This window comes from Chiloscyllium punctatum, chromosome 9, assembly GCF_047496795.1.
Source record: "Chiloscyllium punctatum isolate Juve2018m chromosome 9, sChiPun1.3, whole genome shotgun sequence".
NCBI classification, from domain to species: domain Eukaryota; kingdom Metazoa; phylum Chordata; class Chondrichthyes; order Orectolobiformes; family Hemiscylliidae; genus Chiloscyllium; species Chiloscyllium punctatum.
The window spans coordinates 49,086,255-49,110,577 of NC_092747.1; the positions used below are offsets into that span (position 1 = coordinate 49,086,255).

The 24,323-nt window shown below is 39.6% G+C and overlaps 2 protein-coding genes across 8 annotated transcripts in view; one reads left to right on the top strand and one right to left on the bottom strand.

Annotated features, from left to right (window-relative positions):
• atm (ATM serine/threonine kinase) overlaps positions 1–1,877 on the bottom strand; it is a 169,011-nt gene extending 167,134 nt beyond the window's left edge. For 5 of the 7 annotated variants that reach the window (XR_011961512.1, XR_011961513.1, XM_072577464.1 and 2 more), the window contains exon 1: positions 1,748–1,877. The gene's annotated coding sequence lies outside the window, so the exon portion shown is untranslated. Of the gene's footprint in view, positions 1–1,240; positions 1,469–1,747 lie in introns of those variants that run through there. The other 2 variants (XM_072577465.1, XM_072577466.1) reach the window with 2 other exon arrangements.
• Positions 1,878–2,014: 137 nt separating this feature from the next.
• The window catches only part of npat (nuclear protein, ataxia-telangiectasia locus), a 43,321-nt gene continuing 21,012 nt past the window's right edge, over positions 2,015–24,323 (top strand). The window contains exons 1-11 of the mRNA XM_072577470.1: positions 2,015–2,191; positions 4,753–4,871; positions 9,062–9,122; positions 11,206–11,278; positions 12,308–12,351; positions 12,629–12,880; positions 14,896–14,977; positions 16,014–16,125; positions 18,868–18,959; positions 21,385–21,472; positions 23,546–23,642. Of these exons, the coding sequence (XP_072433571.1) occupies positions 2,155–2,191; positions 4,753–4,871; positions 9,062–9,122; positions 11,206–11,278; positions 12,308–12,351; positions 12,629–12,880; positions 14,896–14,977; positions 16,014–16,125; positions 18,868–18,959; positions 21,385–21,472; positions 23,546–23,642 (1,057 nt within the window). The 5' untranslated portion in view covers positions 2,015–2,154. The remainder of the gene's footprint in view (positions 2,192–4,752; positions 4,872–9,061; positions 9,123–11,205; positions 11,279–12,307; positions 12,352–12,628; positions 12,881–14,895; positions 14,978–16,013; positions 16,126–18,867; positions 18,960–21,384; positions 21,473–23,545; positions 23,643–24,323) is intronic.

The following is a 24,323-nucleotide window of genomic DNA, read 5'->3' on the forward strand; positions in this document are numbered from 1 at the left end:
AGCCACAAATTCCAAATTACTATCGCAGTCACTATCAACATAGGACAAACAGGAAGAAAACTGACAAGGGCACAAACATCAGCTCGTCACTGCCTGACATGAGAAGTACTCTCTCATTTCCACCCACAGACAATCCAGCACAGGCAAAACACAGACACGAGAAAATTCCTTGAAGCCTGACACTCCAACCGGAACTCAATAAACATATTTAACTGGACCCCATATACAAACCACTCAGATACAGAACCAGAATTACCAGAAACAGAGACACATAAATACAAGGCAGGATAGACCACCAATGCTTCACCGCAGGCACTTCATCCAACAACGCGATGAAATATCTGCAGAAAAACACATCAGCTCGCAAACGAATCTACGACTTATCAACAAATTGTCCTCTGTTCAGTACAACATTTTACTGTTCTGGGAGTACCTTTTCCAGTAACACCATGCTTAAAGACAAAATCAATCAATACTTTGCAAAAGGAAGTTTAGTGCTTGATAGAAGTCAACATGGAGGTGGGGACCACACCTTTACTGCTGAACCCCCTACCTTGCTACCATCATTTAAGTAATCTTGGACTTGAAACGTTAACGCCATTTCTCTTTCTTTGCTGAGTTTCTCCAGCATTTTTTGTTTTTATTTCAGATTTCCAGTATTTATGGTAGTTGACTTTTAAACTTCATCTGTGGCCTGGGACTCATCATTAATCTGACTTTGTTTGGTTGTCAGACAGGCAGCACCAACAGTCAATGTCTCCCATTGATTCTTCTGGTCCATAGAGTTAGCAGTTCTGGGATCCATGGTCCCAAGGAATGCTGTCCTTTTCCACTTATGGTTTTAAGTGGCACTGAGTATGGTAAGACTCCTGTAAAAGAGGCAACATGTGGTTCGCACCAGCTCAGATCCCCTTTCTTCCACCATCTCCATTAAATGCTGTCTATGAGTCTACGGCTTCTGACTGACTGAAATGGGGTAGGTTGATTGGGAACGTATTGAACATCCCGGGGGTGTTCATCAGGAGTGTGCGGCCGTGAAGTCGAGGTATCAGATGGCGAGCACAAATCTCCACCTTAAAAATCACACAACACCAGGTTATAGTCCAATAGGTTTATTTGGAAGCACGGGCCTTTGGAGCGCTGCTCCTTCACCAGGTAGCTGTGGAGCAGGACCATAAGACACAAAATTTATAGCAAAAGATTAGAGTGCCACACAACTGAAATGATATATAGAACAAACCTCGATTGACGTTACGTCTTTCATCTTTTAGAATGGGTTGCAGTTTCAGTTCATTAACATATAAATTCCAGAACTTTTTAAAGTTACGTTATCTTGAGAAATTACGTATTAATAGGGGAAAGCTAGTGCTTCCAAATAAACCTGTTGGACTAAAACCTGGTGTCGTGTGATTTTTGACTCTGTTCACCCGAGTCTAACACCAGCTCCTCCACATCATGGCTTCCAAGGACCAACACCGCCCCCCAAATGTGGCACAGCCTGCGGTCATTCAGAAGCCGGAGGGGCTGCATGAGGAGGAGGGGGGAGCCTCTGCTCCCGGTGGACAGTGTTTTGGTCGAAGCAGCGTCCATGCTGACCTTCCGCTTGGCGCGAAACCCTTATCGGAGCGCAGCGAATCAAACTGTGACGATCGATAAGAAGATGCTCCAGAAGCGGATTATTTATAAAGTCATGGCCAAACACCGTGCGCAACCACAGTTCAGCCAATATCTCTCTAACAGAACTCACAGCAACAGAAATCCGTCCTGACCTCTGGGTCTGCATCAAACTTCATTTAAACGCGAGCCCAGGCCATGAGTTAATACATGGGAGTCGCTGCCGAAACGTTCTCCCAGTTTACAGGTTGAGCTCTGACCCGCCCCCTCCATCTATTCACACACATGCGCGGATACCAAGTGGCTGTTGGGACGTGTAGTCCATTCGGTTCATTCGCAGCTAAACTACAACTCCCATATTGCAGTCTGCCCCGCGCCTCACTTCCGCCGGACGCTGATCCGGGAGAAGTGCTGCGTTGTTTTTACGCGCCATTTTCAGCTGGAGGATCAGTGTCTGATGTGGTTGAGCGGCGAACGGCGAGGGAATCTTGGCCGCTCCTCCCCGGTCCCCCCTCACTCCTTGGGGCTGATTCGGTGAACATGTTGCTGCCGTCAGACGTAGCACGGCTCGTCTTGGGTAGGTGGGGCGGACACGCGGCCCGGTGGGCCGTCTCTGTCCCCGGACGGCGCAGGGCCGCTGGTGGGGAAGGCGTTAGACCGACAGCGGGCAGTACGTGGTAGACTCAAGTGGGTGGGATATCACCCGCTGCAGCTATAGTTACCTCTTGATGAAGGCGTTTTAATTCGCTACCTTCAGTGGTAACTTCTTCCAAGTTTCTGTTATAAAATTGAATCACAGTCATTGCGGCTGCCGCTGTGGTTTAATTATTTGCGAATGTGAGATTACAGTGTCGTTATCTGTGCTTGACAGACCCAACAATCTCTGACATTATGTTGATGTTGCTTCATGTAACTTTAGAATATGAATGATGTTTTAATCTGCTTCAGGAGTAGGCATTTAAGATCAACCACAAAGAGTAGTGGCAACATCGTGACTGCGGATATTGTGTGTAAATCACAGCCTAAGGCATGGGATGGATTTTTGTTTTTGTGTGCTAGTTTTGTACCTAGTCGAATGATAAATACCTGAAATGAAATAGAATCCTCTACCAAGAATTTCAAATCATTATCCTTACAATTCTATTAATGAACCACATCGGCTACTTACATGACAGTGTTATCCTGGGAAACTCTGGAGCTGCTGGACTCAGTTATCAAATGATTGATTCTGTAATTTGGCTCTGTTCATTTGATGTCTGTTTTTCTTTGCACTTTTCATTCTGAAGCTGCCTTCTTTCATGCTGAAATTCAGCTTCATTTTCCACACTAAATATTGAAACTCAGAATGGTGATTATTAATTAATCTTGAAAATAAGTTAGAAGTCATCCATTAGGCAGATATGAGAAACTCTTCAGGGTTGGTGTGCTGAGCAGCAGAGTTGCTAAAACATGGTTCTTCATCCCCAGTCATCGTCTGAAAATATAACTAATGTAAATAGCTCAATGTTTGCAGTTAACTCCTTACAGAGGCAAAATACACACTTTATTGTCCTTTAAACACTATACAAAAGAAACAATTTCTTTCATAACCTTGGATTTTTTGAGTTTTATTGTGAAGTACTTTGAAACGTAGTTACTACTATACATAAGATATGTACCAAACAATGTGCACACTCAATCCTGGAAATTATGTGTGATATGGAACAGAAATCTATTTATTTTAGTTATATTAGTTTCTTTTACATTCAAGGAAAAGGGCAGGTGTGGCTTTAGTTTAGTATCTTATTGGAAAGTTGGCAACTTGAAAAAGATAGCGCACTCTATTTGTAAAATAAAGTACCAGTCTAGATTGTATCCTTGTATCTAGAATAGGGCTTAAGCCAAGATCTTTTGACTTGAAGGTGACTGTTCTACTGAGCTAACACTTAAAGATTGTTATAGTTGCTGATCTAGATAAATGTACCAAGATAAACTTAGTGAATTTCTGTGTATGTTATCAAAGATACATACAAGTTTCAATTAGTTTATTGAAGAATGAATAAAATGAGGCAGAATTGTGTAACCTACTCCCAACCAATTTGTTTTTAATGTTCAATATTAGAGCATACTAGGAGAAATTAATCTGTTTTATGTTAATGACCAGTAGATTGTTCATAGAATAAATGAAGCAAATTGTTCTCTATCAATGTGGCATCACTTAAGAACAATAAGTATCATTGCATGGCTAGATGTTTTTCTCAGGTCACATGGATCAAATTCAAAAATGTTGTGCTCAAATCCTTATTGGTAAGAAAAGGGATCATATTTTGAGTGATGTGATGGGGTAATTTACGTGGAAAGGACATATAAAATAATCTTTAAATGAGAGATAATGGCACATTTTACAAGGCTGCATTAATTCATTGTACAGTGTTCATTTCTACTTTTGTGCAAAGCAAAGTATTCAAAATGAAGATTTGTATACCGTAGAATTTCAATCCTCAACATCCAGGGGTGAGTTTCTTGAATCTTATAAATTTGTTGCACAGCTATCAGCTATTAAGTCTTGTGTAGACTTGGGAAATGGGGAAGACACTGGATAGTTGTTGGAGGGGTTGTGGGCTCATGATGCGATTGCAGCAATTAGTAACAGCTTAGTGTCAAGCAGCCAAAAGATTCCTCCTTTTGAAAGCATTATTTCATTTAGTGAAAGTGTTTGTCCCTATATCACGACCTTCTCGTCTCACGTAACTCATTGTATATATGACGCGATATATTGGATAATGGCACAATCCAACCAACTGCTGTACTCCATATGAATGTTGTTTGTCTGAATATAGTTTAATGTGTAGTTTATAAATAAATACTTTTTGTCTTGTTTGAAAAATGGATTTTGGCTACTCATGCTTGTCCTTCAAAACAAGCTCATATGCTGAAGTTTATCACAATTCGTAAAAGGGGAATTTCCCTATGAAGAAAAATCATGACTGAAAGACCTGTGATTTGATCTTGATTCTGAATTTCCTTTGTCACTTTTTTACAGTAGAAACCTATGCTTTGTTTTTTTTAACTGCTAGAATGTCTGAAACAACGTTTATTTTAAAATATCACTTCATGTATAGGTTATTGACAAACAACTTTATTGTGCTTTTCTTGTAGGATACCTGCAGCAAGAAAAGCTTTCTAATACTTGCAGAACCTTTATATTGGAAAGTGGAGATCTAAAGGAGTATGCCGAACACAGTACCACGGATGGGCTGGTGCCTGCTTGTTTACTGGTATAGAATGCATTGTATAATTTGCGTTATAAAGTATTGATGGAAATCAAAGGCCCATTTAAGGACCTCTCAGCAGACCTCCCCCATAATAAATCAGAAGGAATTTTACCACACCATCCCAAAAAAAAGTTGAAGCAGTCCCTGACACAATGCCTGAAGATGAATAAAGTTCCACTTTTTATTACTTGGGCCTACATGTTCAAGCAGGATGTGTCTATGATAACTTGTATCTTTATCTCAGTGGGCAAATCCTTGTGTGCAGACAGCCTAAGCTGAAAACTGCAGTTTTTCAAGTGTGCATTTTTCTTTATTATTTCTCAAATATTTAATATGCAAGTTCATTCCATGTGTTCATAACGAAGAATTACTATCCTACAAGTCATTAATTTTTTTCCTATTTTAAACCTGTCGTCTTTTTATTTTTGAATTAACATTCTAAACTTTTCCACTTTCTGAGGGTCTTGGCCTCTTAATATCAGCTTTCACACATGCCTTTTTCAAGCTTAAAAACCCAAGTTCCTCATATTTCCTCCTTCAAGATCTTATTCTGTGCTTCAGTCTCTTCTTTGATTATCAGTGACCAGAGCTGGATATAGAACTTGAGACATTATAAAGGAGTGTACAGTTTGACCATTCCTACCGATGTGTTTTTCTATCTTGACTATAATGAGTGATTGTCTAGCTGCTTTGTTGATTGCTGTTCTTTGGGTGATCAATAAAATGACATGGTCATTTTAAGATTATTGGTGATTTCATTTTTCATGGAGTATGTGTTGCACTTTGTCCTTCAGTGAGCAAGAGTTGACTATAAAAGCTTTGAAATATACTGACGAGTTATTATTGCACTTGTTTTTGTTATTTTTTAAAATTCTATCTTCCTTCTCAGATATGTCACTAAAAATATGTAACTTATAAATCAAAGTCTCCAATCTATGTAATCAAATCTGTGTTGTGTTAATGAGATTGATAGACTTAATTTGCTAATTAGATTTATGATTTCTCAGTTGGACATTGTGAAAGTAAAGATTTCAATGAAGCTTGATTTTAGATACAGTATTTATAAATGTTAAACTGTACTAATTACAATTTTGTCAATAAGTATACATATTACATGCACAGTTATGTTATATTTTGAGGAAAAACACTTCTGTAAGCTGTACCATCTGCAATGCAGAAAATCATTAAAGTTCCTGAGGCAGTTTCCAAACCTACCACCCCAGTCATGTAGAAGGACAGGGACACTTGCCATGTGAAACATGATTGCCTGCAAGGTCTCCTTCAAGCCCACTCACCATCCTGAATCTGCAGTCAGTGTTCCTGTCCTGCGTATAAATCTTGGAACTTACAAACAGTAATGTGGGTCTATCTACACGAAATGAACCACAACAGCTGACGAAGGCAATAGGAAGGAAATCTGTGAGCGATAAATGTTGGCCCTGCAAGAGAAACTCGCCTCTCATGATAGATTTTGAAAAATATACCAACAGGGATCTGTTGAAGTTTGTTAAAAAGCTGTCACTTTAAAAACCTCCTTGTCTCACTTATTATGGAAATGGTCATTTATGATTCCAGAAAAAGTAGTGATGACTTTTGCTACAATTTTTACACTAACCTTTTATACTACAAAATCCAGATGTTTACAGGAGGAATAATTTTAAGGTAGTCATGGAGCTGTACAGATCCATTGATCCAATTCGGCCATGCTAACCAGATATCCTAAATTAATCTAATCCAGCATTTGACCCATATTCCTATAAAACCTTCCTGTTTATATAGCCATCCAGATACCTTTTAAATGTTGCAGTTGTACCATCCTCCACCATTTCTTCTGACAGCTCATTCCGTACATGCAGCATTCTGCATGGAAAACGTTGCTCCCTTTTAAATCTTTCCCCTCTCGCCTTACACCATGCCCTCTAGTTTTGGACTCTGCTACCCTGGGGAAAAGACCTGTACAGCCACAACAATGACTTCCCAACTCCTATACTCAATTGACAGACCAATAAAGGCAAACGTGTCAAACACTGCCTTCACTATCCTGACTACCTGCGACTCTACTTTCAAGGAACTATGAACCTGCCCTCCAACGTCTCTTTGTTCAGCAACATTCCCCTGCATCCTACCATTAAGTATTAAAATCATACTATTGACTTTATTCAAACTAAAGTCAAGCTGCCACTCCTTGACCCAATGGTCCATCTGATCAACATCCCATTGTTCTCTGGGGTACTCTTCATAGCTGTCTACAACACCAGCAATTTTGGTGTCCTCCAATTTACTAACAGTATCTCTTGTGTTCACACCAAAATTATTTATACAAATAACTAAAAAGCAGTGGACCTCGCACTGATCATTGTTGCTGACTGCTGGTCACAGGCCTCCAGTCTGTAAAGCAACCTTTCACCACCAAGCTCTATTTCCTATTTTTGAGCCAGTTCTGTATCAATGTGGCTAGTTCTCCCTGTGTTAACCTTGCTAACCAGTCTACCATACAAAACCTTGTCGAACACCTGACTGTAGTCCATATACATCACATCCACTGCTCTGCCATCTTCAATCCTCTTCATTAGCTTTTTAAACAAAAAACTTCAATCAAATTAGTGAGGCACTATTTTCCATGCATAAACTTTACTATCTCTAATGAGTCCTTACCTTTTGAAAGACATGTAAATTCTGTCCCTCAGGATTTCCTCCAACAACTTGCCCACCACCATTGCTATCATGCTCACGTATTCTATAAGTCTACAGTTCCCTGGCTTTTCCTTACTGCATTTAAGTCTCATCATGTTAGCCAATTTCCAGTCTACCGGCACCTCACCTGTGGCTATTGATGATACAAATATCTCAGCAAGGAGCCCAGCAATCGCTTGGTGTGCTTCCCACAAAGTTCTAGGGTACACCTGACCAGGTCCTGGGACTTATCCACCTTTATTCATTTTAAGATGTCATCTATCACCAGCACCTCTGTATGCAAAATCAAAATGTCATATATATAAGTGACTTCAAGTAATGAAAATTTTATCAATTGAAATATTGAATATTGGAATTGTTTGGCAGGGTTGCCAAGCATGACGCATTTATTTGAAGGAGTTATCCAAATGTTCCCACTCCTCTGCTCCTTTTCCAGTCTGTACTAACCATGACAAATATCTGCATTAAATAATTATCTTCATTTCTCATGTTTTGCTAAGTATTTTAAATCTACTTCATGCAAGTCTCAATTTTAGTATGCGTTATTTGGTGCTCTGTTTTGTGACCAAAAAAATTGGTTCCCTGCCACCCCACTTCTCTCCTCTTGCTTTCCTGCTCTGTTCCAATGTATCTTAACATAATATTGAAGAATTGTACTGTATGGCCAGACTTTCCATTGGCCACTTGCCTGTTCTTCCAGCATAGCTGAAAGTTGCACATTAGGACCTTGGGACTCCCCATTGTTGGAAGTTCAGTAGGAAATTAAAGATTCTGTTGGGCGATTTCTCTCTGCTTGGAACTTCCTGAAAGTATCTATTTAAATTCAGAGGGTTCTGATGACCCTATACTTGCCTCGCGCACACTCAAGTGCACCTTTTCCTGACCTGATACTCCCTCTTTCACTCAGGATCCACGCCCCCCTCTACAACTCTGGCCCTTCCTAAAGGAGGCCTATTTAGTGGATTCTCCTCTCAGAAATGCCACCTATTCTTTAGTAATGAAGAGAGGGTGGAGTACCAATTTATGAGAGACTGCTGCTCTTTGGAAAGTCCAACCGTGCCATTCTGGATTCATCGTTCAGAAAGTTTCACTCAGAATTATTAACCATAGTTTTTTTTCTGACTGCAATGTTTGGTAATGTTTCTGTCAAACCTATTTACATCTCTTCTAGTTTATCTTTTTTCTTGGTTTCATAATGATTTGCATCATGAACCCCTCTTTGTTAGTGAATCTGTTTATGATACTATCTAATATCCCTTTTGTTCTTACCCACCTCCCATTTTTCCCTTTTCTTTTGCTTAATATACAGTACGTTTCTAACTTCAGTTTTGAGGTATCGTCATTAACATGAAACATTAACTCTGTTTCTCTCTGCCCAGATTCTAATTGACCTCAGGAATATTTGTCAGTTTCTATCTTTTATACTTTGGTTACACTGTCCAACCAAAGTTATTTGTAGTTTCGTGTTGTTTATTAATACTGAATTTATTCTCTTTCAGTCACTTTTTGGAAAAAACTTGAAAACTATTCTTAATGAGTATGTGGTTATGAAAGCAAGAGGTAAGCATAGCATGTGCTCTGTACGCTTGGGTTCTATGAAAGTGTTTTCTCATTTATCTGATAATTGCAGCTAATAATTTCTCCTGTAGCTTTGGGTAATCACAGTACAACAAAGAATTGACAATAAAGAACGTAAAAGTGTTGAGATACAATGTGTGCAAGTTGTGGTGAAGAATGATAAAGTAGACCTAAAAGGAAGCTGGAAGAATCAAATATCTGGGTAATACTGTTCTGTAACATTCTGTAACATTAGTACATTCAACATAACATATTGCATCATTATACTACTATGATCTCTAAAGACCAGTAACTTTTTTAAAGTTGATAATTTAAAATTCCAATTATTTGACAAACAGAATAAAGCTGCGGGATTCTTCAGTTTTGAACAGAAATGCTTTACTATACATTTGCTTTGTTGATTTTTGGATAGTGCTATCTATTTGATACTCAAAATACAATTTACATGAGTTATTGACAAATTAACAAGCAATTTGAGGTTGAATATAAACTACAAATTGCACATTAAATGGCAGAAACAACTAAGACAGACCTTACAATTTGAAAATTGGTTTGAAGTCCACTCATTTTGCTGATTATATTCAGCCAATCCAATCTCAAGGCCCTTCAAAGTCTTGACTTCCTCAGCAGGATTTGCATTTCCACAATTCTCAGTTTTTCTTGGAGCTAGTTTTTAATAGTTACCACCAACCTCCAATGCTTTATGTTCGCCAGCTGAGTGGGATTGTTCTCATTTGATTTCAGACATAGCTATCTAGTACCTTGATCCTCTCGAGCAGTGGTTGTTCTTCCCATACCCAAGGATTCGTTCATAACTGTGCCCTGGTCATCCATGTGCCTCATCGGTTTTGTGATATCACAGGATGCCCAACTCTGTTTATTCCTCCTTTGCATTGTTTTTATTTACAGCAGTTTGCTCTGCTTAAACAATGAAATGGCTAAATTTATCTTCACTTGCAGTCAACCTACATTCACTTCTAACCTCTTGTATGTCCGTCAGTTGAGTGTGGAAGAAAGCATGCAGAAGGAAAACTAAAGAGAAGGCAAGTGATAGGGTAGGAGACAGGACAGATGAAATGACAAAGGGTTTATTGGAGAAAGGTATATAAAGAAACAAATGATTTGTCTAGAGGAGTTGTATATGGCAGTATCCTGAAAAGGAAAGCAACTAAAGGAAATAAGGGACAAATGAAAAGAAGAAAAAATCCTGTTTTGGCTTGGTGTCAATTTTTTGATGCAGTTAAATTTCTGTGCAGCATGTCTTCATTAGCACAATGCAAGTAGATGTTGTCCAGAACTGTACAAGAATAATTTGGTGAGAAGTTATTTTAGAGGACAGTTTTTCAAAAATAAGTATACTTTTTAAATTAGATTCTGATAAATCTTTGAACACTTATATGCTTCAAAGTTTTTTCAGTAGGATTATTCCATTCTTTGACATGAAATCTGAACTGGCACGTGTTGTACCAAAAGCATAGGAATTAGGGCAGGTAAAAATGAAACTACTCCCTTCTCTTAGTCATAGAGATGTACAGCGTGGAAACAGACCCTTTGGTCCAACTCATCCACGTTGACCAAATATTATAAATTAATCTAGTCCCCTTCGCCAGCACTTGGCCCATATCCATGCAAATGCTTCCTATTCATATAATCATCCAGATGCCTTTTAAATGCTGTAATTGTACCAGCCTCCACCACTTTCTCTGGCAGCTCATTCCATACACTTGCCACCCTCTGCGTGAAAAAGTTGCCCCTTAGGTCCCTTTTATATCTTTCCCCTCTCACCCTAAACCTATGCCCTCTAGTTCTGGACTCCCACACTCCAGGGAAAAGACCTTGTCTATTTACTCTTTCCATGTCCCTAATGATTTTATAAATCTCTTTGAAGTCACCCCTTGAAGCAAGAATGAGAATACCTTGCTCCAGCACACTCACGATAGACTTTGAGTTCTTGGTTTAAGTATGGGCCCTGTAGAGTAGATTCTTCTGTCCACTAATCTCAGTAGAGATGTCCTAGTTTCTTTTGGCAAGACTGAATTTTTATCCTCCTCTTCCCTTTTTCTAGATTCAATGCCAGAAGCACCTGCAGTGTTGCCATCCCTTTGGAGGAAACTGGAGTACACACTTTCCCAAATTAGGTAATTATTGTCTCAACTAAGACTTATACTAGTTATTATATTTTTAAATGAAATATTGGCAATTAGAATGCGCCGTCATGTTTGTAGAAAACTCTCAAAGCCGAGATGGGATACTTCAAGTCAGGCATGAAGTGTTCACATGAAGCATGCCCATTAATTGCAATATTATTCAATGCAAAACAAAATTCCCTTTACCTCATTCTAACAACTGTACTTCCATCCTCAGTACAATACCTTTAAACTGGCCCAGATGCAGGACATAATGTAAATTATATAACCATCCACTTCCATCAGGCGCTGCATTGAGATCAGCCAAACTGAAAGTACAAGAGGATCATTTAAGAAAATAACCCAAGCTTAAGAGTTAAAAACATCTGCTTGTCGCGTTCTGTCATGGAGTTAGTCTAAATATGCAAAGTTGCTTCCAGGGGAGGTGATGGCATTTATGTTATGGCAATGATGTTATCATTGAACAGTATTTTCCAGAGACCCAGGTAACATGTATGACCTGGGTTTGAATCCTGCCACAGCAGATGGTGGAATTTGAATTCAATAAATGTCTGTAATTAAGAATCCAGTGATTACCATGAATACGTTGCCGATTGTCGGAAAAACTCATCTGGTTCACTAATGTCCTTTAGGGGAGAGAACTGTCATTCTTATGTGGTCTGGCCTACATGTGACTCCAGATTCTCAGCAATGTGAATGACTCTTAACTGCCCTCTGGGTAATTAGGGATGGACAATGAGTACTGGCCTAGCCAGCAATGCCCTCACCCTATAAAATGATTAAAGCAGAAAAAAACTATTCCTCCTGACCACTTCTTCCCAAATATTCTTGTTTATGGATATCTATTTTGTCAGATTATACACCTGGAGTAGAGGCACTTTCTTAGAGGTTGCAGGTCCTTGAATGTGACTTGAAAGCCTTCCCAGTTGACAACATCAAATACTGCACTGGATTGACCAGAAATGTAATTGAAAGGTTTCTTATTACTGTATCTAACTGCTGTATTTATTTTACTTCCAGGAGTCTGCAACAGAGCTCTGTAGCACTTGCTACAAACCAGAGAGGTATTTTTCATAAAGTATTTTGTATGAAATAATTTTGGTCAAGGCTAACATTGGTCAAACTTTCTCATGTGTTATAGTTTCTCTGCTTTCTTTCATTTCAGGTTAGTTTCTACATTCGTTTCTTGATGCACAGTAGAGATAGTGATAGCAATAAATGTCTTGAATTTTAATTTTAAGTAGATTTTGTCAGTATTCATTTCATAGCAGTTTACCGATTTATGATTGTCAAGGGGATATTCAACCCTCTTTTAAAATAAATTAATCTTGTTCCCCATAGCTCGCACCAAAAATGCTTTAAGTGAATTAAGACGACGAGGAAATTGTTCAAGGCAGGTGACCAGGGCTAACACCAGCCTCTTGTCAATTTCTCCACAAACTGAGCAGAGGATTATTAAACCTCTTCCTGCAAACCCAGTTGTAATAGCACATGGCCCTGGAACCAGTCCAGTTATTCCACAACCTCGACCTGATGTTTGTGCAAACCAGAACCGTTCACAGGATTTTAGTCGTTCTGTTACCAACCCAAATGGTAAGTAGATTAATTTTGGATTTTTGTTATTCATTCTTGGTCATTACTGTCCAGTCAGCAATTATTTCCTAACCTTAGTTCTTGAGAATGTGTTGGAGAGTTGCTACATTGAAACGCTGCAGTCCACGTACTTGAGATAAACCCACAATGCCGTGAGCAGGTTTGGGAGGGTGAGGTAGTTCCAGGGTTTTCACCCAACATCGATGGAGGAACAGAGGTATATTTCCAAATCAGGATGGGGAGTGGCATGGAGGAAAACACAGGTGGTGGTGTTCTCAATGTATCTGTTGCCCTTGTTCTTCTAGATGGAAGTGGTCATTGGTTTGGAAGGTTTATAAGGATTTTTTGATGAATTTCTGCCGTTCATCTTGTAGTTTGTGCACACTGCTACTTCTAAGCATCAGTGATAGAGAGGTTGGATGTTATGATACTCAAGCAGGCTGTTTCATCCTGAATGGTGTTAAGCTTCTAGTGTTGCTGAAGCTGCACTCGTTCTATCCTAAGTTGTGCCTTGTGGATGGTGAATAGGTTTTGGGGAGTCAGGGTGTGAGTTAATCGCTGTAGTATTCCTAACCTCTGACCTGCTCTTGTAATCATATAATGAGTTGATTTGAGTTTTTGGTCAATGGTCATCCCCAGGATCTTGATAGCGAGGGAAGTTGGAATGTTGAAATGTTTACTTCCATGGATGGAATAGGTTTAATTGGTAGCTTAGCTGTCTATAATGTGGCTGTCAACTTGGTTGATTCCAAACTATTCTAGGTGCACTTAACTCTGATGTAGTTTGGGAGAGAAATCAGGTGGTCTTCGTGTCCTTGAACTAAACAGACCAAATTCAGGCAAGGTCTCCACTTCAAATGACTATTCAGTGACTCCACCTGGAAGTAGTTGGTTGTGATTAACTGATCAAGGTTTAGTTATGTTGACATCAGTTCGTTGAGCATATCCATGCTAACATTTTGCCTCCTTGACTACAGTCTTGATGTGTACGTGTCAAATTTTGCCTTTATAATAGGGTATGTATCTGAACACTTGTAAGATGGACTCAAGGTTACATTTTGGTGATCTGTATTGACTTTTTAGAAAGCTTTAATCCTAAAGTGCTAGGAATGGCATCTAAGGGCTTAATTTACAAAGCTTATATGCAAGATACAGTTATTTTTAAGATATAAGCATGTGAATTAGGAGGAGACAATTGGCCTTTCAAGCCTGCTCCTTCATTCATTAAGAATATGGCTAATCTGATTGTAACCTCAACTCCACATTCCTATCTAATCCTGAAAATCCTTCACTATTGCTTACCACTCATCGATCTACCACTGTTAGAAAAATACTCCAAGACCCTGTTTCCATTGCCTTTTGAGGAAGAGTTTCAGTCCTTTGAGGGAAATTGCTTCATCTAGTCTTAAATAGATGACTGTTAAACAGTGACCCTCAGTTTTAGATTCTCCCACAAGAGGAAATGTCCTTGCCACATCCACCTTGTCAAGACTCCTTGAACCTTAAATGTTTCAATCAAGTTGCCTCTTTTCTAAACTCCATCATGTGCCCATCCTTTCCTTATAAATTACCTGCCTATTCCTGATGTTGACCATGTCACCTTTCTGTGACCTACTTCCAAAGCACCTGCATCCATCTTTGAATAAGGCCCAAACTCTACGCAGTATTCTAAATGTTCCATGCGTACTCTGTCTAAGTGAAGCATTGCCTCCCTACTTTTGTATTCAATTACCTTTTACAGTAGACGAGCATTTTGTTAGATTTCCTAGTTACTTGTTGTACCAGTGTGCTCCACCTTTTGATTCCTGCACTTGGGCACCCAGATCTTTCTGACAATCTCCGTTATTAAACATATTGGGCAATGACTATTTACAATCCCAACTATCTTATATTATTATTGGGATGCTAGATGCTTTGTGTGGTACAGGAAGGCAGACCAGACATGAGCATTTTACACAATGATTCAATGGAAGCAGATTTGTATTAGTGAAAATAGATGTTCTGTTTTTATTTAGGTGATGCTCTTCACATTGTCGTTCCTGGACCTTATGACAGAAGATTACAACCTGAACATGTTTCTCCAGGGAAACGGAAATGGTAACAAAGCTGAAAAATCTCAAATTGATTGACTTGTGAACGAGGAGGAAGAAGGCCACTTGGCATCTCAGGCTCTGCCATTCAGCAAGATCATGGCTATTCTAATTGTAACAAAATCCACGTAGCACTTACCCTTGATAACTTCTTACACCTTGCTCTGTCAAAAATCTACCTACCTCTGATTTTAAAATATTCAAGGATTCGGCTTCTCCAACCTTTTCAGGAAAATGTTTCAAAGACTCATTACCCTTGAGAGGAGAAAATTTCACCTCATTTCTGTTTTAACTGGGTGACACTTGATTTTTAAGCAGCTCAGATTAAAGTGAATGAGATTGGCAGTCATATTCTGGCATGAATTGAGAATTGATCGGAAACAGTAGGAAGGCATGGACCTTTTTTAGAGTAGAAGATGGTAACTAGTAGGTTTGCCAGTTATTTGCAATAAAATCAATGATTTAGATGAGGAAATTCAATGTAGTACTGTCAAGTTTGCTGATCAGGATTCCTCCACATTTTGAGGGTGAGGCAGAAGTAACGTGACTTCATGGTGATTTCATCAAGTTGACTGATCAACTTGTTAACTGATCAACAGTTAACCATGTCAAATGCAGTATGACATGGTTAACTGTGTTTCCACTTCAGTAGGAAAAAAGCAGTTGGCAGGGCATCATTTAAATGGTGATAGTTTGGGAAATGTTTGACTATAAAGGAACCTGGGTGCTCAATATGTTCCAGTCATTGAAAGAAAGTATGCTTGGGTAGCAATGCATTTAGGAAGGCAAAAGGCATGTGGACCTTCTTTACGTGGAGCAAGACCATCTTTTTCTCTCTCTGTCGTCCATTCCTAAAAGTGCCTAAAAATTATAGCTGTGTTCCAGACCCCAACTGAACAGCTGCATCTAAAACTCTTGACTTTAACGCAACAATTATTGCCATTCAATCCTACTTTGAACAAACTTTTATTTCGTCATAATTTTCATCTGTACATTTGATCCGTGTTGCTGACTTTTTTTATGTCTTATTTTTCCTGTTTTAGTGATTCCCCTCGCAAAAGAGGTAGCTTTGTATCAGGACCGAATTCTGTTCCCAAAACTGCAGAGAATGAAGTAGAAGAAGGTCAAGTAGAAATTGCTGTTGAAAGTTTTCCAGTAAGTACCAAAATAGCCAAGTGTCTAAAAGTCAGTCAAAAGGCGGCTTTTCTTCGTAAAGTTCTGCTTATCCAAATGTCAAATGATGTTCACAAGTACATAAATTTAGCTAGTGAGCCAAAGTACGAATCATAGTCTCTTAGTTGTTTGAAGGAAGACAATCACAAAGGACACAACTCCATCCAATATCATCATTTACACCATGATGTTGATAATTCCTGTTTGTCTTATTTGAGAATGGATAATTCTGACCTTCCAAGTATTCATTTTATGAATTAGTACCTGGGAGAAAAGTCTCAGCCTCATCCCTTTTGCATGGTTTGGAGAGTTGTAATTTTGCAAAAGTTAAAACACTGCTATCCCCTTTGTCCCTCCTGCTTGAACCATTTGAGAATTTGGAAGATCACATTGAAATAGTTAGCCTTAGATTATGGGATTCTCCTAGTCAGTGGATATATGTACCAAATAGTACATAAACTCTCATTCGATATAGTACAGTTATGATTCAGATGCTATTATGTGCTGGAAGTTGATTTGTCAGTTCTGTCAACTGGATGGTGGCTTTATTGATCCCACTGCGCTGAACGTTCTTAATGTAGTATTGTTTGAGAACTTTGTTCTAAATTGAGAGCACAACACATTTTAAGTTGAAAATATATTTTTGTTGTGTTAAAAAGGGAAGAATTGTTTTTAATTTCATTTTAGATTTGTTCTGAGTGATGCCAGGTTGTTTGGAGATTTGTTTACATTAATTTAAGTTCACTGTTTAAACCCTTGAGGCAAACTGTTGAGAATCAGAAAGGGAGAAGGCTGTTGAAGTATCAGAGAGGAAGACGTCCCACAAGGCTGTGAAAGACATGAGTTTAAGGAATAATTGAAGTAATTTGTGAGCAGAGTTCAGTGTAGTTAATGGTTGGAGGAAGAACTTGGATTAAGAAGAAAATATCAAGTGAATAAAAAGGATTTGCCACAGAACTGATTTAGTTGTGCTAATTACTCTATCAAGCCACGTTTCATTCTAAGATCCGACTTGACCATTATTAGCATCAACTGGGATAACACCAGCAAGGAATGTGTGGAGAGGGGGAAGAACCATCTAAACTCTTGTCTAATCACAAAATAAAATCTGGCCAATGCCACAATCACCTATGCCGCTGTTGCTACTGTTTGAGGAGGGAAAGAACTCTACTACCGTTCTTCAGCCTGTCTTACCTGTGACCATATGTTGATTTTGTTTTTAATTGCCAAATGAAGTGAACTAGCAAGCTACCATAGGTAAAAACAATAACTGCAGATGCTGGAAACCAAATTCTGGATTAGTGGTGCTGGAAGAGCACAGCAGTTCAGACAGCATCCAACGAGCAGTGAAATCGACATTTCGGGCAAAAGCCCTTCATCAGGAATAAAGACAGTGAGCCTGAAACGTGGAGAGATAGGCTAGAGGAGGGTGGGGGTGGGGAGAGAGTAGCATAGAGTACAATGGGTGAGTGGGGGAGGAGATGAAGGTGATAGGTCAGGGAGGGGAGGGTGGAGTGGATAGGTGGAAGAGGAGCTAGGCAGGTCGGACAAGTCAAGGGGACAGTGCTGAGCTGGAAGTTTGAAACTAGGATGAGGTGGGGGAAGGGGAAATGAGGAAGCTGTTGAAGTCCACATTGATGCCCTGTGGTTGAAGTGTTCCGAGGCGGAGGATGAGGCGTTCTTCCTCCAGGCGTCTGGTGGTGACCCACCCTCCTATTCTGGCACTTTCCCCTGCCATCGCAGGAACTGTAAAACCTGTGCCCACACCTCCTCCCTCACCTCTATCCAAGGCCCGAAAGGAGCCTTCCACATCCATCAAAGTTTTACCTGCACATCCACTAATATCATTTATTGTATCCGTTGCTCCCGATGTGGTCTCCTCTATATTGGGGAGATTGGGCGCCTCCTAGCAGAGCGCTTTAGGGAACATCTCCGAGACACCCGCACCAATCAACCAAACCGCCCCGTGGCCCAACATTTCAACTTCCCCCTCCTACTTTGCCGAGGACATGGAGGTCCTGGGCCTCCTTCACCGCCGCTCCCTCACCACCAGACGCCTGGAGGAAGAACGCCTCATCTTGCGCCTCGGAACACTTCAACCCCATGGCATCAATGTGGACTTCAACAGCTTCCTCATTTCCCCTTCCCCCACCTCATCCTATTTTCAAACTTCCACCTCAGCACTGTCCCCTTGACTTGTCCGACCTGCTTAGCTCCTTTTCCACCTATCCACTCCACCCTCCCCTCCCTGACCTATCACCTTCATCTCCTCCCCCACTCACCCATTGTACTCTATGCTACTCTCTCCCCACCCCCACCCTCCTCTAGCTTATCTCTCCACGCTTCAGGCTCACTGTCTTTATTCTTGATGAAAGGCTTTTGCCCGAAATGTCGATTTCGCTGCTCGTTGGATGCTGTCTGAACTGCTGTGCTCTTCCAGCACCACTAATCCAGAATAGCAAGCTACCATGTTGTGGGGGAAGGTCCAGACAGATATTCAGAGCCAGAAAATAAATAATTATATTTCTGGCTTCATCCACATCCCCAAAATGAATAAAATTACTTGGCTCACTGGCTATTCACATGGATACCAAATATTTTAGAAAAGCACTGAGCTCAGCTATGATGACACTTCCCTCCACATGGAATTGGTAACTTGATCTTTTAAATAGGAGTATATAGATTGGCAATTAAGAATGGAGTTTGTGTTCTTTTTCTTTGCAGCAAAGAGTAATTGAAAATGCCAGAGAGAAAATCTTGAAAGACCGATCTCTACTGGAAAAACTTGCAGAAAACATAAATAAAGTTATGTTCAGGTAATGTGAATCTTTATTACATCATACTGAACTTGTCCTTTGTTTAAGTGATGACTGGTTTTGCCCATGTGCCATTTCTCGATTCCACACACCAACCATTTGTGTTTATAATTGCCAAAAAAAGCTTGTAGACCTGATGATTGGGAACAGTTTAGATTTTGGTAAAGCAGGACAAAGTTACTTAAGAGGGTAGAAAATGAGAGCTGGTGGGGAAATAGCTGATTGTAAAAATTTCTGCATGTGAAGAGGAAAATATGACTGAAGACCAATATTAGGTCCCTTACAGTCAGAAACAGAGGAACTTCAAACGGAGACAGATGTAGATTAATTAAATGCAAGTTTTGGTTTTACTTTTCTGAAGGAGGACACAAATAATGTTTGGAAACATGGTCTGATGAGAGGGAGGAGCCAAAGGAAATCCGTATTGGGGGAATGGTGATGGAGTTAAAGACCAATAAATCCCCAAGAATCAATCATTTACATTCCAAAGTATCTGAGGAAGTGACCCTAGAAATAGTGGATGCATTGATGGTCATCTTTCAAGATCCTATAGACTGGAACATTACTTAAGGATTGGTAGCTAATGTAACCTCGCTTTTTTTGAAAAAAAAAGGCGAGAGAGAAAAGAGAATTATTGACTGGTTAGCCTGACATTGATAGTAAAGAAAATGCTCAAGTTTATTACATAAAAGTAGAGTGTTAGCATGAGCTGTGAGGAGGATGTAGAGATGTTTGTGTGATTTGGACAAGTTGAGTGGGCAAATACATGCAGATTAAGTTTAATTTGGATATATGAGAGATTAATCCCTTTGGCATCAAAAACAAGAACAACTAAAATTAGCTTTGTCGCACGGTCTCACGTGAGTACAGTCAGAAGTTTACAAGTCGCCAGTTACAGCGCAATATTAGGTACAAAGGTATTTGGACAGAGATTCTTCAAAATAAATTATAAAAATATAAAATCATAAAAACAAAATAGAAAAATAATGGAATAACAAGTCCAGGATTACAGTCCTTCCACTCCAGTGCACTCGGGCACCTAGCCTCCACATGATACTAGGAACAAAAAAGAAATTGCATGAATATTCAAAAGAAATTTCATCTTCTGAACAATAGGCCAGAAACACACGTACGAGACTTTTGCAAGGTCCTGCAGCCAGAGGTCCTTTCTGCAAACACTGCTGCCACAGCCAAAGACCCTGAGCCCATGCTGCGGGCCTGCTGCAGCCAGGAGTCCTTTTCTGGGCAACACCACCCCTGCAGCCGACAACCTCTGAGTTCCTGAGTCTATGCGTTGGGTCTACCACAGTCAGGAGCCTTTGCTGTGGGCACTGCTGCAGCCAACCGATACCACTCTGGCTTGCTCATGACCTCAGATGATGAAGGAAAAGAGAAAAGGTGAAAGAAAAGGAGGAAAAAAAGGCAGACAAAGCAGGTGTGCTCCTGGGCTTAGGCAGATTACTGTCTCAATGGAGAGAGATTGGGAAAGGGGGAGATGCAACAAGACCTCGGTGTCCTTATACATCACTCGCTGAAAGTAAGCATGTGGATGCAGTAGGTGGTGAAGGCAAATAATATGTTGTCCTTCATAGTGAGAGGATTTGTATATAAGAGCAGGAATGTCTTGCTGAAGGCAAATAATATGTTGTCCTTCATAGTGAGAGGATTTGTATATAAGAGCAGGAATGTCTTGCTGCCATTGTACAAGGCCTTGAAGAGACCGCACCTGGAGTGTTGTGTGTAGACTTGATGTCTTTTTACCTGAGGAGAGATGTTCTGCCTATGGAGGGAGTGCAGCAAAGGTTTGCCAGACTGATTCCTGGAATGGCAGGACTGACATATGAGAAGGTATTGGATTATACTCTCTAGGGGTTAGAATGAGGGGTGGTCTCCTATAAAGAGCTTAACTGGGTTGGGGGAGGGTTGGTATTTCCGAATCCTGTTACCAGGCTCCATTTAGGGGGTCACATCTGTTCGCAATTTACATGAATTGTTTGGAATCAGAAATGGTGAAATTTGCTGACAATACTAAACTTGGGAGTGAAAAGATTTCATTTCTTCCACTGCGACTTGCTCGGTTTTTCTCACTGGCTGTGTAATAAGTTAACTTGTCACGTGTTAATTATGGATCTGTAGCAATCTCTACAAAGCTTATAATTTTCTGTGCAAACATTGCATATCAAATGCAGTTGATTTTTAGATATCCTGCACTGTATCATAATATATTCTTACACTACTACAAGTTTTGGTTACGGAAATTCTATTGATATTTAGTCATAGGAATGTTTGATCCAATATCTCTCCAATTTAACCAACTGTGAATCAAATTTTCAAACTCTCTGGATAAAGTCACTGGTAATGTCAATTGCACATCATGTAAAACTTTTCAATCTGTGTTAAATCCAACAATTCTTTCATCTTACAGTGAGACTAGTACTGGACACTCATCAAAACCACCAGAGAGTACTACTTCATTACCAGAGCAATCGATTGATGAAATCTTAGGTCTTGGGGTAACGTTTATCTTATATTTGAATGACTTAATGTTTCTTTTTTTTAATTCAACTTGTCTCTGAACACTTGGACTGTTAAGTAATGCCACTAAGTTCAGCAAAATATTTGGTGGATGCTGTTCAATTTTTTTTGATATTTGTTAGTTCAGTTAACCTGAAAGAGCAGAGCTGTATCAGCTACCAACTCATGAAGACGGTGTTAAAATGTGGCTTTATGCCTGCAAGTCTCAATATGATGAGGGTTGAATATAGATCTTGTGCAGCTGGGCTTTTAAGCCTCTCTGTATTTGCAGTGGATATGACACTGGAATTTCCCAGCCCTTGGGGAGCTGGGGAGGAGTGTGAGGGTCAGGAAAATAGAAGTGAACTGCATCCCTGATGTTCTTGCCTCCATCATGGGATTTCCCATTTCAGATACCCCTATTCATGAAAAGGCATGGCCAATCAACCCGATTAATGCCCCACTTAGGGACCATTCCGAGTTGACACTCTATTTTACCAAATAGAGCAACTTGCCATATCTAGGCTCTAACCCTAATAGTGAAAGATTATAGTTTCATCTCTCATTCAATGCCCCTATTGGCTTTGCGTCTCTATAATTTATAACTTAAGTACAGGTAGCTTCCAAATGATGTCTCCATGTCGGGACACCCTGATACTCCACTGCCAGCTTGAGCAGGATCCATGTCTCACTGTGGTGCTGCCAACTTGCAAGCCTGCTTGGACCTGCAGCTTTAGGAGTCTGCCTGCCAACTTAAAGAAGGCAATTCTGGAAGTAGTTAATTTAGAGGCTAGTTTACAGAAGGTTGTGCCAGCTAGCTTGATTCGACAATATACAAGCTACAATACACATCCTATTCTGGGGTTCCTGTGCCTTGTAGAATATTTTGAGCAATGTGATTAGAAAAAAAGTAGTAACTCTGCTGTTGTCGCCTCTGTTTCAATAAAAAATTCAAAGTTCATTGCACTTAACGTTTTCCTTAGTGCTTACAACTACAGAAATGTTAGAATGGCTAGGGTGCAGCCAAAGAATAGCTATAATGTCACTTCAAAATCCATAGAGCATTCAGCCAACAAAAGAGTCACATTCTTAGTGCTGGAGCCCAGACTTAGATATTTGCTGAGAAATATTTGTACACAACTCTACACTGTTAGTAAAGGAACATGGTTTTCAGAAGAGGAAAGGTTTTTTAAAAAAAAAGGCATGTTGCATGTCAGAATTTTGGGACCTGATTCAATAAATGTTAATTGTCCAGGAAATTTAACCATTCACGTATTCTGGACCTCTTTCTCTTTTGGGGAAAAAAACAAATTCCCAATTGAGATAGAGATAAAAGTTAGAGTTCATGGTTATCTCCTTAATCGTAAGTCAAAAAAAAACTATTAACACCAGCACCTATCATTCCTGTCTCCACTTTCATGCTTGGCAACATGTTTCAGACTTCTACCGCTATGTGTCTTTAAAATGCTTATCCCTCACATCTCCTTGGAACTCTTCCTCCAACACCCACCACCTCCTCAAATATATGCCTCCTAATATTAGACCACTTACCCACTGTGCTCTTTTGCCCACCTGACACCCTACCACCTCTTCGTGCTTGCTTTCCTGCTCCATTTTTCTGTTATTACTTTCCTCTTCCCACCCCACAGACAAAACAATGTTACTAGGCAATCTCATGCTATAGAAGATGCTTTAGGACTACTTAAAACTTTTTCTTATTGGAATACAGCAGCTATTGCTGTTTAAAAGCCAATGTGGCTTCTGCAAAGATCCGCTCCTGTGTTGTCTGTGGTTTGCACTGAACTGTCTTTGTTGGAATGGATCTTCTATCAGAGGTCAGGCCCAAAAACTCAGTAGAAAAATAAGACAACCTTTTATCTTGAGTCTGAAGTAGCAATTCCGATCCAGATTGGTAGGTTCCAGTCAGTTTCTAAAGAAAGACCAAATTATTTTTCAAGGATCCAATATATCAGATATATCCATAGTCCAGTCTGGATTATATCTTCTGTTTATGACACTGACTGTTTTTTGTAATCAAATGATTGCTTAAATCAATTTTTTGTTTTATTTAGGATGAAGTCCATATGTCTGATGAAGCTATCCAGGATATCTTAGAGCAGACTGAGTCAGACCCTGCATTTCAAGCTTTGTTTGATCTCTTTGATTATGGTTCGTACCAAATCCTATCAGCAAGTGTACTATTTTTGTTTATAACTTAATAAAAATCTGTCAATAATGAACTTGATCTGAGTAGATGACTTTGTTTTACAAGTCTTTGTGATAGCTGGAAATAAGTTGTATTCATTGCATAATAGCAGCTAAATATTCAGCTTGAAATCTTTAGGCAGAGCCTTTCATACTGTGATTATACGTGATTAGAACAAATACTGTTGATTTTTTCTCAATCACCAAATGATAGTGATTTGTAGAGAGCTTTTGTGCTGCACGACAAATGTACGTGATTCTGCTGGAAGAGTTAACAAGTCGATATAGCAGCTTTTGTTCCGATTTTAAGATTAGAAACCAATATACCTTCATATGTTGCTGTTGTACAGAAAAAAACAAGGCCTTTTTTTTTGTGGCTCAATGAAAGGTGGAAAATCCTCAAGTTATTAAAATAGTAAAAAGCTCCCAGGCAGGGCTTTAGTCTGAATTCAGGCTGTCATTAGTTGAAACATTATGGAAAGTTATCTTCAGTTCAACATTCCTCACCTTGCTGATGTAGTAAGTTGCCAAATGGAATTTAAAATGCATATAATGGAGGTAATGTACCATTAATTAGTTTGAGTACTATAGTTTGTAGTATCAGATATCAGGTTTGAAAATGCTTGTTCAGATGTCCTGTAACAT